This window comes from Oncorhynchus tshawytscha, linkage group LG05 (assembly GCF_018296145.1).
Source record: "Oncorhynchus tshawytscha isolate Ot180627B linkage group LG05, Otsh_v2.0, whole genome shotgun sequence".
Lineage (NCBI taxonomy): Eukaryota > Metazoa > Chordata > Actinopteri > Salmoniformes > Salmonidae > Oncorhynchus > Oncorhynchus tshawytscha.
Genome location: NC_056433.1, coordinates 6,414,254 through 6,432,043, shown reverse-complemented (window position 1 = coordinate 6,432,043; position 17,790 = coordinate 6,414,254). Strand labels below are relative to the sequence as shown.

Sequence of the window (17,790 nt, the reverse complement as noted above, 5' to 3'; positions counted from 1 at the left end):
TGATATTGTGGGTATAGGTGGATGTTGATATCGTGGGTATGGGTGGATGTTGATATCGTGGGTATAGTTGATGTGTTGATATCGTGGGTATAGTGGATGTTGATATCGTGGGTATAGTTGATGTGTTGATATCGTGGGTATAGTGGATGTTGATATCGTGGGTATAGTTGATGCTGATATCGTGGTTATGTACCAGGGTTGGGGTCAGAGTCTGATGAAGAAGATGTCTCATCGCAGCACCATTCCTGGCTGTGGAGTCACCTTGGAGATCGTCTCCAACATACCTGGGGTGAGAGAAAAGCCGGTATTTTGGTGCCAACACCCGTGAACTCATTTAATTTCAGTTCCCTTTGTATATAAATTCCCTTGAGGTTAAATACCTGTTTTTGGAGGGAGAACTGGTCAAATTAAGCAGGAGTAAAAAGAACTGGAGAATATGGTACAAAGAACTGGAGAATACAGTAAAAAGAACTGGAGAATATGGTAAAAAGAACTGGAGAATACAGTAAAAAGAACTGGAGAATACAGTAAAAAGAACTGGAGAATATGGTAAAAAGAACTGGAGAATACGGTAAAAAGAACTGGAGAATACGGTAAAAAGAACTGGAGAATATGGTAAAAAGAACTGGAGAATATGGTAAAAAGAACTGGAGAATATGGTAAAAAGAACTGGAGAATATGGTAAAAAGAACTGGAGAATACAGTAAAAAGAACTGGAGAATACAGTAAAAAGAACTGGAGAATACAGTAAATAGACCTGGAGAATATAGTAAAAAGAATACAGTAAAAAGACCTAGAGAATACAGTAAAAAGACCTAGAGAATACAGTAAAAAGACCTGGAGAATACAGTAAAAAGACCTGGAGAATACAGTAAAAAGTACATCATGTTTTGGTGCCAACATGGCACCCAGAACCTTTTCAATCTCAATGGTGGCCAAACCCAGTTAGCTGAGGTCTGTTTTCATGATTTATGGCACATGTTGATGAGGTCACTGTGATATTGTCACTTTAGATGGGTGTCCAGAAGTAACAGTTGTCATATAGTTTTTGGCTCTGACACATTATCTACAGTGCATTATCTATTAAACATGATTTATGATACATTATCTTATACAGGTAACTGTCAAAATAAAGGAAACACCAACATAAAGTGTCTTAAAAGGGCGTTGGTCCACCACGAACCAGAACAGCTTCATTACACCTTGGTGTAGATTCTACAAGTGTCTGGAAGTCTATTGGATGGAAGCAACACCATTCTTTCGTCCTTTGGGGTTCTGTTGATGGTGGTGGAAAACTCTGTCTCTTCAAAATCTCCCATAAGATCTGGTGACTGAGACAGCCATGGGTTATTGGTTACATCGTTTTCATGCTCATCAAACCATTCAGTGACCTCTCGTGCCCTGTGAATGGGGGCATTGTCATCCTATGGGGGAATAGTCATGATATCTAAAATAATGGCCTGCCAGGCATTATTATACATGACCCTAAGCATGATGGGATGTTAATTGCTTAATTAACTCAGGAACCACACCTTTTTTTTGTGGAAGCACCTGCTTTCAATATACAGTACTTTTGTATCCCTCATTTTCTCAGGTGTTTGCATTATTTTGGCAGTTACCTGTATATTATCGATGCTTCTCCCCCCATCCAGGATGTCCAGGGTCCAGAGGACAGAGAGATGCTGGCCAGACTAGCCGCCAGTGTGGATGTTCAGGATGTCCAGTCAGGGGACAGTGAGGTTGCCATAGAGAAGTACCTCCGCAGTGTCCTGGCTGTGGAGAATATACTCACCCTGGACCGACTACGACAGGTAGACGGACAGACAGACCTCTCCACAATAATACATACAGTCGTGGCCAAAAGTTTTGAGAATGACACAAATATTAATTTCCACAAAGTTTGCTGCTTCAGTGTCTGTAGATATTTTTGTCAGATGTTACTGTGGAATACTGAAGTATAATTACAAGCATTTCATAAGTGTCAAAGGCTTTTATTGACAATTACATGAAGTTGATGCAAAGAGTCAATATTTGCAGTGTTGACCCTTCTTTTTCAAGACCTCTGCAATCCACCCTGGCATGCTGCCAATTAACTTCTGGGCCACATCCTGACTGATGGCAGCCCATTCTTGCTTAATAAATGCTTGGAGTTTGTCAGAATTTGTGGGTTTTTGTTTGTCCACCTGCCTCTTGAGGATTGACCACAAGTTCTCAACGGGATTAAGGTCTGGGTGTTTCCTGGCCATGTTTCCTGGCCAAAATATCAATGTTTTGTTCCCCGAGCCACTTAGTTATCACTTTTGCCTTATGGCAAGGTGCTCCATCATGCTGGAAAAGGCATTGTTCGTCACCAAACTGTTCCTGGATGGTTGGGAGAAGTTGCTCTCGGAGGATGTGTTGGTACCATTCTTTATTCATGGCTGTGTTCTTAGGCAAAATTGTGAGTGAGCCCACTCCCTTGGCTGAGAAGCAACCCCACACATGAATGGTCTCAGGATGCTTTACTGTTGGCATGACACAGGACTGATGGTAGCGCTCACCTTGTCTTCTTCAGACAAGCTTTTTTCTGGACGCGCCAAACAATCGGAAAGGGGATTCATCAGAGAAAATTACTTTACCCGAGTCCTCAGCCGTCCAATCCCTGTATCCTTTTGCAGAATATCAGTCTGTCCATGAGGGTTTTCCTGGAGAGAAGTTGAAGCTGAATCAACTTTAGGAGACGGTCCTGGCGCTTGCTGGACTTTCTTGGGCGCCCTGAAGCCTTCTTCACAACAATTTAACTGCTCTCCTTGAAGTTCTTGATGATCCGATAAATGGTTGATTTAGGTGCAATCTTACTGGCAGCAATATCCTTGCCTGTGAAGCCATTTTTGTGCATAGCAATGATGATGGAACGTGTTTCCTTGCAGGTAACCATGGTTGACAGAGGAAGAACAATGATTCCAAGCACCACCCTCCTTTTGAAGCTTCCAGTCTGTTTTTCAAACTCAATCAGCATGACCGAGTGATCTCCAGCCTTGTCCTCGTCAACACTCACACCTGTGTTAACGAGAGAATCACTGACATGATGTCAGCTTGTCCTTTTGTGGCAGAGCTGAAATGCAGTGGAAATGTTTTTGTGGGGATTCAGTTCATTTGCATGGCAAATGAGGACTTTGCAATTAATTGCAATTCATCTGATCACTCTTCATAACATTCTGGAGTGCAAATAACCACCATACAAACTGAGGCAGCAAACTTTTTGTGAAAATTAATATTTGTGTCATTCTCAAAACTTTAGGCCACGACTGTACACTCACCTCTTACACAACATAAACCCTGTGTGTCTGTGTGTGTGTAGGAAGTTGCAGTGAAGGAGCGGTTGTCTGTCAAGACCAAGTCTCCCAGACGTGCTCTCAGCTCTCCTAATGTGAACCGGGTAAGAAATGAGCTCACACGGTCTATCTACCTGTACCTTAAGGCTTTAGCATGCTTCAGTTCGGCTAGCCCAACTCGCCGTTTTGTAAAAAGAGAAAATAACGACAATAGGACTGTTTGTCCATCTTGAGACGCCGTAGCCAGTATACACTTCCTCCAAAATAGTCAGAGTGAATTTACACTGAACATAAATATGAACGCAACATGTAAAGTTTTGTAAAGACCGGTGCCACCGCACATTGACTCTGTACCGTAATACCCTGTATATAGCCTCCACATTGACTCTGTACCGTAATACCCTGTATATAGCCTCCACATTGACTCTGTACCGGTACCCCCTGTATATAGCCTCCACATTGACTCTGTACCGTAATACCCTGTATATAGCCTCCACATTGACTCTGTACCGGTACCCCCTGTATATAGCCTCCACATTGACTCTGTACCGTAATACCCTGTATATAGCCTCCACATTGACTCTGTACTGTAATACCCTGTATATAGCCTCCACATTGACTCTGTACCGGTACCCCCTGTATATAGCCTCCACATTGACTCTGTACCGTAATACCCTGTATATAGCCTCCACATTGACTCTGTACCGGTACCCCCTGTATATAGCCTCCACATTGACTCTGTACCGTAATACCCTGTATATAGCCTCCACATTGACTCTGTACCGTAATACCCTGTATATAGCCTCCACATTGACTCTGTACCGTAATACCCTGTATATAGCCTCCACATTGACTCTGTACCGTAATACCCTGTATATAGCCTCCACATTGACTCTGTACCGGTACACCCTGTATATAGCCTCCACATTGACTCTGTACCGTAATACCCTGTATATAGCCTCCACATTGACTCTGTAACGTAATACCCTGTATATAGCCTCCACATTGACTCTGTACCGTAATACCCTGTATATAGCCTCCACATTGACTCTGTACCGTAATACCCTGTATATAGTCTCCACATTGACTCTGTACCGTAATACCCTGTATATAGCCTCCACATTGACTCTGTACCGTAATACCCTGTATATAGTCTCGCTACTGTCATTTCACTGCTGCTCTTTAATTACATATTTTTTCAACTGCATTGTTGGTTAGGGGCTCATCAGTAAGCATTTCACTGTAAGGTCTACCACCTGTTGTATTCAGGATTTCACTATAAGGTCTATATACCTGTTGTATTCGGCCCATGTGACTAACATTTGATTTGATTTCATGAACTGAAATAAGAGCCGAGATTCGCACAAAAAGTATATTTCTCTTCTCTGCACAAATTTAGTTTACATCCTTGTTAGTGAGTATTTCTCCTTTGCCAAATAATCCATCCACTTGGCAGGTGTGGCACATCAAGAAGCTGATTAAACAGCATGATCTTTACACAGGTGCACCTTGTGCTGGGGGACAATAGAAGTACATTTTTGTCAAACAACACAATGCCACAGATGAGGGTGCAGTTGGCATGCTGACTACAGGAATGTCCACCAGAGCATTGAATGTTAATTTCTCTACCATAAGCCGACTCCGACGTCGGTTGAGAGAATTTGCTGTACATCCAACCGGCCTCAACCAACCACATGAAGGGCGTCGTGTGGGCGAGCGGTTTGTCGATGTCAACCATGTGAACAGAGGGCCACATGGTGACGGTGGGGTTATGGTATGGGCAGGCATAAGCTACGGACAATGAACACAATGGCATTTTATCGATGGCAATTTGAATGCACAGAGATTTTATTATTACTTTTTTTATATCACTTTTATTTAACCAGTTGAGAACAAGTTCTCATTTACAACTGCGACCTGGCCAAGATAAAGCAGTTTGACACAATCAGCACAGAGTTACACATGGGATAAACAAATATACAGTCAATAACACAATAGAAAAATCTATATTCAGTGTGTGCAAATTTAGTAAGATTAGGGAGGTAAGGCAATAAATAGGCCAGAGTGCCAAAATAATTACAATTTAGCAAATAAACACTTGAGTGATAGATGTGTAGATACTGTGATGAGATCCTGAGGCCCATTTATTTTATTTTTTTAAGTATCTGACCAACAGATGCCGATCTGTATTCCCAGTCATGTGAAATCCATAGATCACGGCCTGATGAATTTATGTAAATTCAATTGACTGATTACCTCATATGTAACTCAGTAAAATCAATGAATTTGTTGTCTTTTTTTATATTTTTCTCCAGTATAAGATAACAAAATCATTTTTACGTTTTTTGCCGAAGAGACCATAGTCATGCAATTTCACATCTAACTTAAATGTTTGGTGCAGTATTTTTCAAAGGAATTTTTTTTCATTGAAAACGAGTTGTCTCATTGGATGACGACAAATACGTTTTTTTTGAAGAAGAATCCCTAGTGTTGACCAATCACCGACGATGGGGCTTAGACTTCGGCTCCGGAAAAAACCTCACGAAATCCAAAACGAATAGAAACGTCACAAAATGTCGTCATGCTATATGCACCAACTCTACCAAACTGTTTCATCTGAGGACGCCCCTACCATCAGCCAGCTATTCCCATCATCTCAGTAACGTAATAACGTACTACTTAGTAACTGCTAGTTAGCCTGTAAAGACGACAGTGTAACAAACCTAAGACTTGCGCTAGCTCTCTAAACTAAGGATTTAGCTCAGCAGGCTAACGCAGTCTTGTTTGAACCCTGTTCTGCTAACCATCCTGATCTCTTCCCTCTTCTAGCTGTCAGGATCCTGGAGCAGACAGGACCTGTCCACCAACCACAGGCTACATGACAACAAGGTGAGACGTCCCTAAACTAGGTTAATCTAGAAAAACAGACCCCCCCCCCCTATGTGTACAGCAACTTCTATGTTGCCATGGTGTTTGACACCCAAACTATACCTAACAACACCTTAACTATCAAACACCATGGCAACATACTCTAACAACACCTCAACGAACAACAAAACAGTAACCATATCTCTACCAACCAGGGTTGGGGTCAATTTAATTTCAACACCAGTCAGGAAGTACGATCAAATTCCAACGGTCTTCAACGATTTTAAATTTGCTTTCTGAATTGAAATGGAATTGACCCCAATCCTGCTGCCAACTATATATCACAAAAACGATTCTACTGTTCCATCCCTGGTATCCTCAGGGCTGGTCCGAGAGTCACCAGGACCTGTCAGTTGTTCCTCCCCCGTCCCACTCCAGACATACCCTCTCTGGCTCCACTCTACCTCTGGCCCAGAACATCCTCCCTGACACTGGTGAGAACAACACAGTCCTCCAGAACATCCTCCCTGACACTGGTGAGAAGAACACAGTCCTCTGATATAACCTCAGGGGTAATGGTCGCTATCCTTTTCCTCACTGTTGAGCCTTCACTGCTCTAGTGCTGCTATTATATTACCTGTTCTGCCTGTCCTCTGATATAACCTCAGGGCTAATGGTCGCTATCCTTTTCCTCACTGTTGAGCCTTCACTGCTCTAGTGCTGCTATTATATTACCTGTTCTGCCAGTCCTCTGGTTTCTTCTGTTGGGTTTCTCCTCTCCAGTTTATAGCTTCCTCTCTTCTTCCTCTTCCTCCCTGTACGACCTCAAGGCCTCTCACTGCGTGCTCGTGCTACCTATTATTTCTCCCCAGTCAAGGCTCTGGTCCCTCCTGTCCCCAAGCTGCTCAAGTCCCTGTTCTCCGCCAGGGAGGAGAGAGACCTGACTCCTGTCCCCCAGCAGGTAAACTAAACTAAAGCCGTCATTTATTTGGATAGTTTCAAACTAATTGATTTGATTTGAGTTTGACCATCTGTAGATCCTCAATAGGGAACTGTCTGTTTGTAAACAACTGGTTACTAAGGTTAGGGTTAGAATAAAGGTTAAGGGTCAGTGAATTGTTTTTAACAGTAACAACTGCTTTCTGGTCAGTTCTTAGATTCACATTATCTCACACATTTAGCATGTAGAAGCAGCCATAGTCTGTTTTTAGAGACAGTACCTGTCCAAGGGCCTTTTTGTATGGGAGTATTCCCCAGCAGTGTGAAGATGTGGTAGAGGGGACAGTGGTTGAGTCCCAGGTGTTTTGGGCTGAGCCAGAGGACGACCGGTTCAGTTCTGTTTGGACCTGCTGACAATGGTTTCCGTGGCGACTCCTTCTAGCATCTTCCAATCAAAACATGTGAAAACAATCACATGTCAGTTCTCACTGTGATTCCAGAATTCATCTAGAACTCGGAGTCTGCTGATCTGCCACCAATGTCTCTAGTGCCCCTTACCCCTTACCCCTTCTCTGAGAAGAGAGAGGTTTGGAATGTTTAGCTATAAATTTTATTTTTTTAAATAATGCCTTATTTTAATTCCCAGGGTTTTGAGCAGGTCAGAAAGGACATTTTGAATGGAGGTTGAATTAATAGAAAAGGGACAGGAATTTGTGTGCTGTCCCTAGATCAGAGGCTGGAATCGGTATACTGTCTCTAGATCAGAGGCTAGAATCGGTATACTGTCCCTAGATCAGAGGCTGGAATCGCTATACTGTCTCTAGATCAGAGGCTAGAATCGCTATACTGTCCCTAGATCAGAGGCTGGAATCGGTATACTGTCTCTAGATCAGAGGCTGGAATCGCTATACTGTCTCTAGATCAGAGGCTAGAATCGCTATACTGTCCCTAGATCAGAGGCTGGAATCGGTATACTGTCTCTAGATCAGAGGCTAGAATCGCTATACTGTCCTTAGATCAGAGGCTGGAATGACATCAATGATTAATTTAACTGTCAATATACTCTGTGAAACATCTCAGATTAAATTTTAACACGAAACTCTAATTTTTAGCCTGTTCCTCGGAGCCTGCCTTTCATCAGAGTGCAGTCACCAAGTGTTGAAGAGGACTTGGATACCACACTTGGTCATCACTTGGTAAAACTCACTTGATCTTATGTCCCTAGTTCATTGACTATTTCTTAAATGTTTAGCCCAAATTTCCTTAGGCAGTCCGATTTAAGGGATTTTTATGCCTTGCCCAACACTGGTCCAATAATCCAAGAAGGGAACGTCCCGAACAGAGTTGTTGACAATCATACATTTGACATTTTATTGTTGGGTTTCGTTACAGAAAAATATGAAGACAATAATGCAGGTAAAAAATAAACTTTATTTATTTCACAGCAAAAACAAGTTAGGATTATTTTGTTTTTAAACAAGGGACAATGCGTTCCAGCCAGCGACCTGGCAGCCTGGTCAAAGACTGGCCCATCCAGCGACCTGGCAGCCTGGTCAAAGACTGGCCCGTCCAGCGACCTGGCAGCCTGGTCAAAGACTGGCCCATCCAGCGACCTGGCAGCCTGGTCAAAGACTGGCCCATCCAGCGACCTGGCAGCCTGGCCCATCCAGTGACCTGGCAGCCTGGTCAAAGACTGGCCCATCCAGCGACCTGGCAGCCTGGTCAAAGACTGGCCCATCCAGCGACCTGGCAGCCTGGTCAAAGACTGGCCCATCCAGCGACCTGGCAGCCTGGTCAAAGACTGGCCCATCCAGCGACCTGGCAGCCTGGTCAAAGACTGGCCCATCCAGCGACCTGGCAGCCTGGTCAAAGACTGGCCCATCCAGCGACCTGGCAGCCTGGTCAAAGACTGGCCCATCCAGCGACCTGGCAGCCTGGTCAAAGACTGGCCCATCCAGCGACCTGGCAGCCTGGTCAAAGACTGGCCCATCCAGCGACCTGGCAGCCTGGTCAAAGACTGGCCCATCCAGCGACCTGGCAGCCTGGTCAAAGACTGGCCCATCCAGCGACCTGGCAGCCTGGTCAAAGACTGGCCCATCCAGCGACCTGGCAGCCTGGTCAAAGACTGGCCCATCCAGCGACCTGGCAGCCTGGTCAAAGACTGGCCCATCCAGCGACCTGGCAGCCTGGTCAAAGACTGGCCCATCCAGCGACCTGGCAGCCTGGTCAAAGACTGGCCCATCCAGCGACCTGGCAGCCTGGTCAAAGACTGGCCCGTCCAGCCAGCGACCTGGCAGCCAGGTCAAAGACTGGCCCGTCCAGCCAGCGACCTGGCAGCCAGGTCAAAGACTGGCCCGTCCAGCCAGCGACCTGGCAGCCAGGTGAAAGACTGGCCCGTCCAGCCAGCGACCTGGCAGCCAGGTCAAAGACTGGCCCGTCCAGCCACACTGACAATGTAGCGAGTTGTTAGGACACACAAAGCAATATCCATAATAGATAAATAATGTGGTCTTAATAACAAATCAATTACATTGGTCCTACACCTAGCAGTGTGTGTGTGTGTGTGTGTGTGTGTGTGTGTGTGTGTGTGTGTGTGCGCAGTATCATGCTCATCACCATCCATTACTAGTCTGTGTCGCCATTGTTAATAGTCTGTGTCGCCATTGTTAATTCCACAGGTTCCCATTGGAGAAATCATCCCCCCAGAGAGCCAATCAGAGGCCCCAAAAACCATGCCCCTCCCACCACCCATCATCCCTGAGGTGGAAGAGCCCGCCCCCAGCCCGGTCAGCGAGGCGTTTACCAGCGTCTCCACGGCAACCCTGTCAGAGCCCTACCTGATTGGTGGGGACGTCACTCCGTCAGCCAATCTCAGGCCAGATGGCTTTGAGGCGATGCACAGGTCATTCGAGGCAGACATCGGTCGGTACCTTCATCATGACTGTAACATGGCCGACCAGGAGGAAGAGGAGGAGACTCCTCAGATACCCCAGGCAACTGCTACTGACCTGGAGGTTTCGGAGACCGAGAGGACTGATACTAGTACACCCCAGGCAGACAGGTCTGATACTAGTACATCCCAGGCAGACAGGACTGACACTAGCACATCCCAGGCAGACAGGACTGACACTAGCACATCCCAGTCAGACAGGACTGACACTAGTACATCCCAGTCAGACAGGACTGACACTAGTACATCCCAGTCAGACAGGACTGACACTAGCGCATCCCAGTCAGACAGGACTGATACTAGTACATCCCAGTCAGACAGGACTGACACTAGCGCATCCCAGTCAGACAGGACTGATACTAGTACATCCCAGTCAGACAGGACTGACACTAGCACATCCCAGGCAGACAGGACTGATACTAGTACACCACAGGCCACTGCTACTGACATGGAGGCTTCAGAGACCGAGAGGACTGATACTAGTACACCCCAGACAGACAGGACTGATACTAGTACACCCCAGACAGACAGGACTGACACTAGTACATCCCAGACAGACAGGACTGATAAACTCAGAGCAGAATCTCATCTCCCATTAGAACCACACGGCACCTCAGGAGAACATGAACACAGGACTCCATCAGAGTCACTGACACAGTCCATGCCAGACAAGTCTACACAAGTCCACTACAGACTACTACCGTCTGTAGTGTCAGAACAATCAGTCCAGTCACAGTCAGAGTCACTGACACAGTCCACACCAGATAAATCTACACATGAACTGTCTATAGTGTCACATCAGTCTGAACCACCAGTCCACATAGAAGAACCAGTCCACATAGAAGAACCAATGGAGTCCGAGATACCTCAGGAACAACCAGAGACGGAGGTAATGTTGTCATCGTCACGGGGCCAGACAGAACAACATGTCGGCAAGTCTGTAACGGATCTTCCAGAATCAGAACTGTCTGCATCAGAACAGTCTGCATTTGATCGACCAGAACCACCGGTAGAATCGGCACCAGGTCTTAAAGAGTCTCCACCACTGGACCAGTCTCCACCAGCACCAGCCCTGCCACAAGAATCAGATCAAGCAGCCACAGAACAGACAGGACTGTGTGAATCAGCTGGTTCAGAACCAGTACTAGGCCAAACAGGTCAACCAGTAGAAGCAGGTCCAGACCAGTCCCAGCCTCCATCAGAGCTACCAGAAGAACTAGACCAGCGGGCACCGGCAGCCCAGTCTCGACTTGCACCTACCCCTGTAGAGCCTCCAGTTGATGAGCCTGCACCTAGCCAACAAGTCAAAGCACCAGCCCCAATCCCAGCACCAGCCCCAATCCCAGCACCAGCCCAATCTGTAGCTCCGGGACCTGCCCATCCAGCTCCGACCTCAACACCAACCCCTGCCCCTGACCCAGCCCCTACACCTACCCATCCAGCTCCGACCTCAACACCAACCCCTGCCCCAGCCCCTACACCTGCCCATCCAGCTCCGACCTCAACACCAACCCCTGCCCCAGCCAAAGCCCCTCTTCTAACCCTAAACCCTGTCCCAGCATTAGTCGTCAAAACTCCCACTTCCAGTAGCACATCAGCCAACGCATTCAAGATCCAGAAAGTAAAGACATCCGACCTGAAGTCCTTCCAACCTATCCTAGATGAAGATGAAGGCCAGGCAGGGGCAGAAAGAGCTGGGGCCAGTAGTCTGGGTGTTGACCTCTCTGTTCCTCTGGAGAGACTGGAGATCCTCTCTGACTCAGACGAAGGAGCCACCGACGTAACCACAGCCGTGCCTGACTGGCTGAAGGAGGGGGAGTTTGTGACTGTAGGAAGTCATAAAAGTGGGATGGTGAGCTACGTGGGACCTACAGACTTTGCAGAGGGAACCTGGGTTGGAGTGGAGTTAGATTTACCTGCAGGTAGGTAATATAGCAGAGATTCTATTATCTCATCTAGATGAGACTGCTACCTCCGAGTTTTGATATAAGTTCTCAGAAATGCCCCGGTGAACATTAAGTCAGAAATAGCCTCACTAATTTGGAAGATTCTGCTGTTTAATTTGGAATGACAGGTTATTGTCTATATTATGTTAGTGTGCCAGTATTTTATGGTGGCTGTGCCCCAGTTCTCTCACTATCAATCTCTCTCTCACTATCAATCTCTCACTCTCTATCAATCTCTCTCTCTCACTATCAATCTCTCTCTCACTATCAATCTCTCACTCTCTATCAATCTCTCTCTCTCAATCTCTCTCTCACTATCAATCTCTCACTCTCTATCCATCTCTCTCTCTCACTATCAATCTCTCTCTCACTATCAATCTCTCTCTCTCACTATCAATCTCTCTCTCTCACTATCAATCTCTCTCTCACTATCAATCTCTCTCTCACTATCAATCTCTCTCTCACTATCAATCTCTCTCTCTCACTATCAATCTCTCTCTCTCACTATCAATCTCTCTCTCTCTATCAATCTCTCTCTCTCAATCTCTCTCTCACTATCAATCTCTCACTCTCTATCCATCTCTCTCACACTATCAATCTCTCTCTCTCACTATCAATCTCTCTCTCTCACTATCAATCTCTCTCTCACTATCAATCTCTCTCTCTCTCAATCTCTCTCACTATCAATCTCTCTCACTATCAATCTCTCTCTCACTATCAATCTCTCTCTCACTATCAATCTCTCACTCTCTATCAATCTCTCTCTCTCAATCTCTCTCACTATCAATCTCTATCTCACTATCAATCTCTCTCTCTCTCTCTCACTATCAATCTTTCTCTCTCTCTCTATCACTATCAATCTCTCTCTCTCTATCAATCTCTCTCTCTCTCTCTCACACTATCAATCTCTCTCTCTCTCTCTCTCTCACTATCAATCTCTCTCTCTCTCTCACTATCAATCTCTCTCTCTCTATCACTATCAATCTCTCTCTCTCTATCAATCTCTCTCTCTCTCTCTCACACTATCAATCTCTCTCTCTCTCTCTCACTATCAATCTCTCTCTCTCTCTCACTATCAATCTCTCTAGGGAAAAACGACGGGTCCGTGGGTGGAAAGCACTACTTCCACTGTAACCCTGGTTACGGTGTGTTGGTGCGTCCTGATAGGGTGAGCCGTGGAGGAGTCGGGGGCGGGGCTAAGCAGAAGCGGCGACAGCAGCAGAAGCGTCGCAGTGCTAACCTATCAGGGTCCAGCCCTAACCTGGCTGCCCTCACTGCCCTGGCCAAGGGAGAGGGGACTGGGGCCAGTCGCAAGGGACAGAACCGCAAGTCCTGGAACAACTAAGAGGAGAGGGTAGCAGGGTTGGTGTCAATTTCATTTAAATTCAGGAAAACCGAAATTCAATTTTTTCTCAATGCTTCTCTATGAGAGAAATTAACTGATTTGAAATGGTATTGAGCCCAACCCTGAAGGGTAGTTTTCTCTGTATAGTTCCATAGGTGAGAATGAACCATAGGGAGAAGAGAGATCTACATACACTGAACAAAAAATTTAAACACAACCATTTCAAAGATGTTTACACTTCTTATAATGAAATCAGTCAATTGAAGTGAATTCATTAGGTTCTTAATCTATGGATTTCACATGACTGGGAATACAGTTATGCATCTGTTGGTCACAGATACCCTAAAAACAGTTTCAAAATAAGTAGGGCCGTGGATCAGAAAACCAGTCAACCAGCAGCATAACACCTGGCACCCCACTGCTGGCTGACCTGTGAAGTCCTGGTCGGTCCCTGGATGGGAGACCAGATGCTACTGCAAGTGGTATTGGGGGGCCAGTAGGAGGCACTCTTTCCTCTGGTCTAAAAAAAATCCCAATACACGAGGGCAGTGATTGGACACTGCTCTGTGTGGGGTGCCTTCTTTCGGATGGGACGTTAAACGGGTGGAAGTCCTGGGCTGGCGTGGTTACACGTGGTCTCTGTGGTTGTGAGGCCGGTTGGACGTACTGCCAAATTCTCTGAAATGGCGTTGGAGACGGCTTATGGTAGAGAAATTAACACTCAATTATCTGGCAACAGCTCTGGTGGACATTCCTGCAGTCAGCATGCCAATTGCACGCTCCTTCAACTTGAGACATCTGTGGTATTGTGTTGTGACAAAACTGCACATTTTAGAGTGGCCTTTTATTGTCCCCAGCACAAGGTGCACCTCTGTAATAATCATGCTGTTTAATCAGCTTCTTGATATTCCACACCTGTCAGGTGGATGGATTATCTTAGGAAAGGATAAATACTCACTAACAGGAATGTAAACAAATTTGCACAAAATTTCAGAGACATTTCTGGGTTATTTTTATTTCAACTTATGAAACATGGGACCGACACTTTTTACATGTTGATTTTATATTTTGGTTCAGTGCAGAAGTTCTGTCTCACTACTCCTGTACAAAGGTACCAGGGTCGGGTTAAATTCAGTCAATTCAGAAAGGACACTGAAATTCCAAACTAGAATTTCGGTGTCCTTCTGGAATTGATTCCAACCCTGTTCGGTAGAGGTGCAGCTGAAAACCACAGGGACATTTCAAGAGATAAGAGATGCACATCTTGCTCATTTTTAAAAGTCTAGCCACCGATGGACAGATAAGAGGAGAGGCCCAGTTTATGATGCTGCATCAATATGCAAGTCCATGTATCCAGGCTTACATACTGTTATTTCTGTTATGTTTTTTTCTTTGCCTTACAAAGTCGTATAGGGTCTCTCAGGTTCTCATTAAAATAACGAATGTGGTTAAGTAATGTCATTACATGTGCTTTCGGAAGCTTTGTTCACACTGCAGCTCTTAATGCTCAAATCAATACTGACTGCATTGTGTTACGTCCCTGCTATGCTCGTCCCTCGATCTCAGTGCACACACCTGTCGTGCTGTACACATGTCTCGAATCGGATGTGTGTTTCCAGACACTAGTGATTGGCTGACATGGCTGCTCTGGTTGTCAAGGTAATGGCAGGCGTGCGTGCGTTGCTGTAGGCTGATTGGTGGTGGTGCTCGTGTTTCCTCTCACTCAGAAAGCTGTTGTGCAGCAAGCTAAGTTGACTGACAACAATGCCTGCTATGGAAGTCTCCCAGTTGTTTTACATGCTCAAAATCATCATTGTGTGAGAACACTTACAAAGCCTCAAAGGATAAGATGATCCACCTTCTCAAAACGAGTAATTTTTGTCTGGCCACAGCGGTCAACCTAGGTAGCTGTTTAGTTTGTTGGCACATACAGTCATTTGTTTGTAAACAATTTAACAAGCTACTTAGCTACCATAAGTTTTTGTTGAAACTGTCAACAGAGTAGCAAGCAACAAGATGTGCCAAATAAGTCTTAAAAACCACTTGAAGGAAAATAAATTAGATTTGACTGTTCAGACATAAGTCATTGGCAGGGATCTGATTTTGTATCTGATTTCAATTCACCTCAAAATATCTGAATCCATGCTTTTTAGGCGTTCCGACTGCAGGAAAGAAAAAAAAACGATTAAAATCGGATATGCCTTAAAAAAAAGTGCATTTGAGTCACTTCAAACTGCTAGTGTGAACAAGGCTTTAGTGGGTATCATTGTATTGGAGTATAGGGATGAACCCCAAATACATGATGTGATGCCCAATGGGTTGCTCTAACAAGTAGTGCACCACCCAGTGGGGAATATGTGTACTGACATTAACACAAATGATGTGCCTTATTTTATTAACTATGTTAGTAGAACAGTATGGCCCTTTTTTTGTTATGAGTTTCTGTTTTTTTTCTAAGGGGAAATATACTTGAACTTCTGAACAAGTTTGCTCTCTGTCCATTTTGTAATAATACTACTGAAACTCTGCTCGGTTTTATCATTCTGTGTATCTGTTTGGTAAAGTGTGATTTGGGGATAATATTGGGAGGGGAAGAATGCAGACCTGGGAGAATCCGAATGAAGTACATGGATGAAGAGCTCTGCAATGGTGTAGACATTGGACACCGGGCTTGTTTTTTAAATTTTTATGTTTGAAAATGTTTTTATACTTGTGCTATTCAATCTGATCTGACTATGAATGTTTTAAGACGGACAATTAAAAATATGTACTGTAGAGGAAGAGACAAATCTACATGATTTTGATTTATATCAATATGGTGTTACAATAAACTTCACTGTGGATACATCTGTACCAAGTTAGAATTGTTTTGACTTTTTGAAGACAAACGGGATTTTGTATTGTGTAACTTTACACTTCTATATGAATAGGAACCAATGCTTAAATCCCTTTGCATGCTCCTACTCCCATGTAACTATCATCCATCTTTCCAAGGTTTTTCTGTCAATATGGCTTGTTTGTCGGTTAGTTATGGGTAACTGCACAACTTCTATATAAAGTGTTTTTTTTTTCTCCAAATTGCTGGGATGTCACATGACCTAGTTATCAGTACACGCATAACTTAAGCATTATGAAATTTATATTCGATCAAATAAATCTCCGAAATTCGACCCTCATTGCTCTCCATACAAAAACTCTTTACTTGTTGACCAAACAACGGAAAAACGCCATCTGCTGGAAGGAGACAGATTTTTCCGCGGAGTTTAGCCTCTTCCTCTCTGCTAAACGCATACCTGTTGCGTGTCAACATAAGTGGGAGGATCAACGGAATAATGCGTGTGGAAAGAGAATCAGTTTACTTGGTATATTTGTTGCGACACGATACCGTTTTGCGTGGCTGCAGGGCTTTAACATTTACAGTGTGTGGTCCTGATCGGCAGAGATGACTGTAAAGGAATATCAGTTCGGCCAACATCTGCATGCAGAGAACTGACCAATAACGTTAAGAAACATGCTCAATCAAAGCTGGCTAACCAATTACAGAGCGCTAGTGTTAAGCAGTTGATCCGCCCACTTCTGACACGCCCACTTTCAGTCACTCCGTTTTTTTTAACCTTTATTTAAATAGACAAGTCAGTGAAGAACATATTCTTATTTACAATTGACGGTCTACCCCGGACGATGTTGGGCCATTTGTGCGCCGCCCTATGGGACTCCTAATCATGGCCGGATGTGATGCAGCCTGGATTCGAACCAGGGAGTGTCTTAAATGCAGTGCCTTAGACCGCTGCACCACTCCGGTTCCCACAAATGCAGTTACCCGTGCTTGCAACTCCAAAACAGTACCAAAAACAGTGCAGTCATTATAAATATAACCTAAAACTGCTTCTACAATATAAATGTCCGATCATACTTTTAAGGGCGGCAGGTAGCCTAGTGGTTAGGAGCATTGGGACAGTCACCTAAAGGTTGCCGGATCGAATCCCCGAGCTGACAAGGTAGACAAACTATCGTTCTACCCCTGAACAATGCAGTCCGTCGACTAGGCCGTCTTTGTAAATAACAATTGGTTCTTAATGATTTACCTTGTTAACAAAACTTGTTAAAACTATAGAAACTAACCTCACAAAGTGAACGGTCTCGCGCACCGAACTGCGCATGTGCAAGCTGTCAAATCAAAGGCACTCCATTGACATAAAATAATTCTCTAGGAAGATTTGTCAATTTCACGAGGTTGGAATAACGTGTTCAACAACCTAAGACATTGTCTCGAATCTAGGTGGTAACTTTTTTGTTTGTTTTGATTTCCAGAAAATGAACAACTAAGGAATAATTGTTCACGTTTCTTATTGGCTTCTGAAAGCCAGACGCGTCTGTTTGACATTCCCGGAAGCGCTCCCGGAAATCTCGCGATGTTTCATCACCCCT

General features: G+C 44.8%; 1 protein-coding gene across 6 annotated transcripts in view; it reads left to right on the top strand.

The window, feature by feature from the left end:
• The window catches only part of LOC112236437 (kinesin-like protein KIF13B), a 61,761-nt gene extending 47,699 nt beyond the window's left edge, over window positions 1–14,062 (top strand). For 3 of the 6 annotated variants that reach the window (XM_042321397.1, XM_042321398.1, XM_042321400.1), the window contains 10 exons: window positions 197–289; window positions 1,653–1,811; window positions 3,341–3,418; window positions 6,144–6,203; window positions 6,565–6,718; window positions 7,055–7,143; window positions 8,234–8,317; window positions 8,514–8,537; window positions 9,800–11,993; window positions 13,106–14,062. In XM_042321397.1, coding sequence (XP_042177331.1) covers window positions 197–289; window positions 1,653–1,811; window positions 3,341–3,418; window positions 6,144–6,203; window positions 6,565–6,718; window positions 7,055–7,143; window positions 8,234–8,317; window positions 8,514–8,537; window positions 9,800–11,993; window positions 13,106–13,362 — 3,192 coding nt within the window. In that variant the 3' untranslated portion in view covers window positions 13,363–14,062. Of the gene's footprint in view, window positions 1–196; window positions 290–1,652; window positions 1,812–3,340; window positions 3,419–6,143; window positions 6,204–6,564; window positions 6,719–7,012; window positions 7,144–8,233; window positions 8,318–8,513; window positions 8,538–9,799; window positions 11,994–13,105 lie in introns of all 6 variants that reach the window. The other 3 variants (XM_042321403.1, XM_042321401.1, XM_042321402.1) reach the window with 3 other exon arrangements.
• Window positions 14,063–17,790: the final 3,728 nt, after the last annotated feature.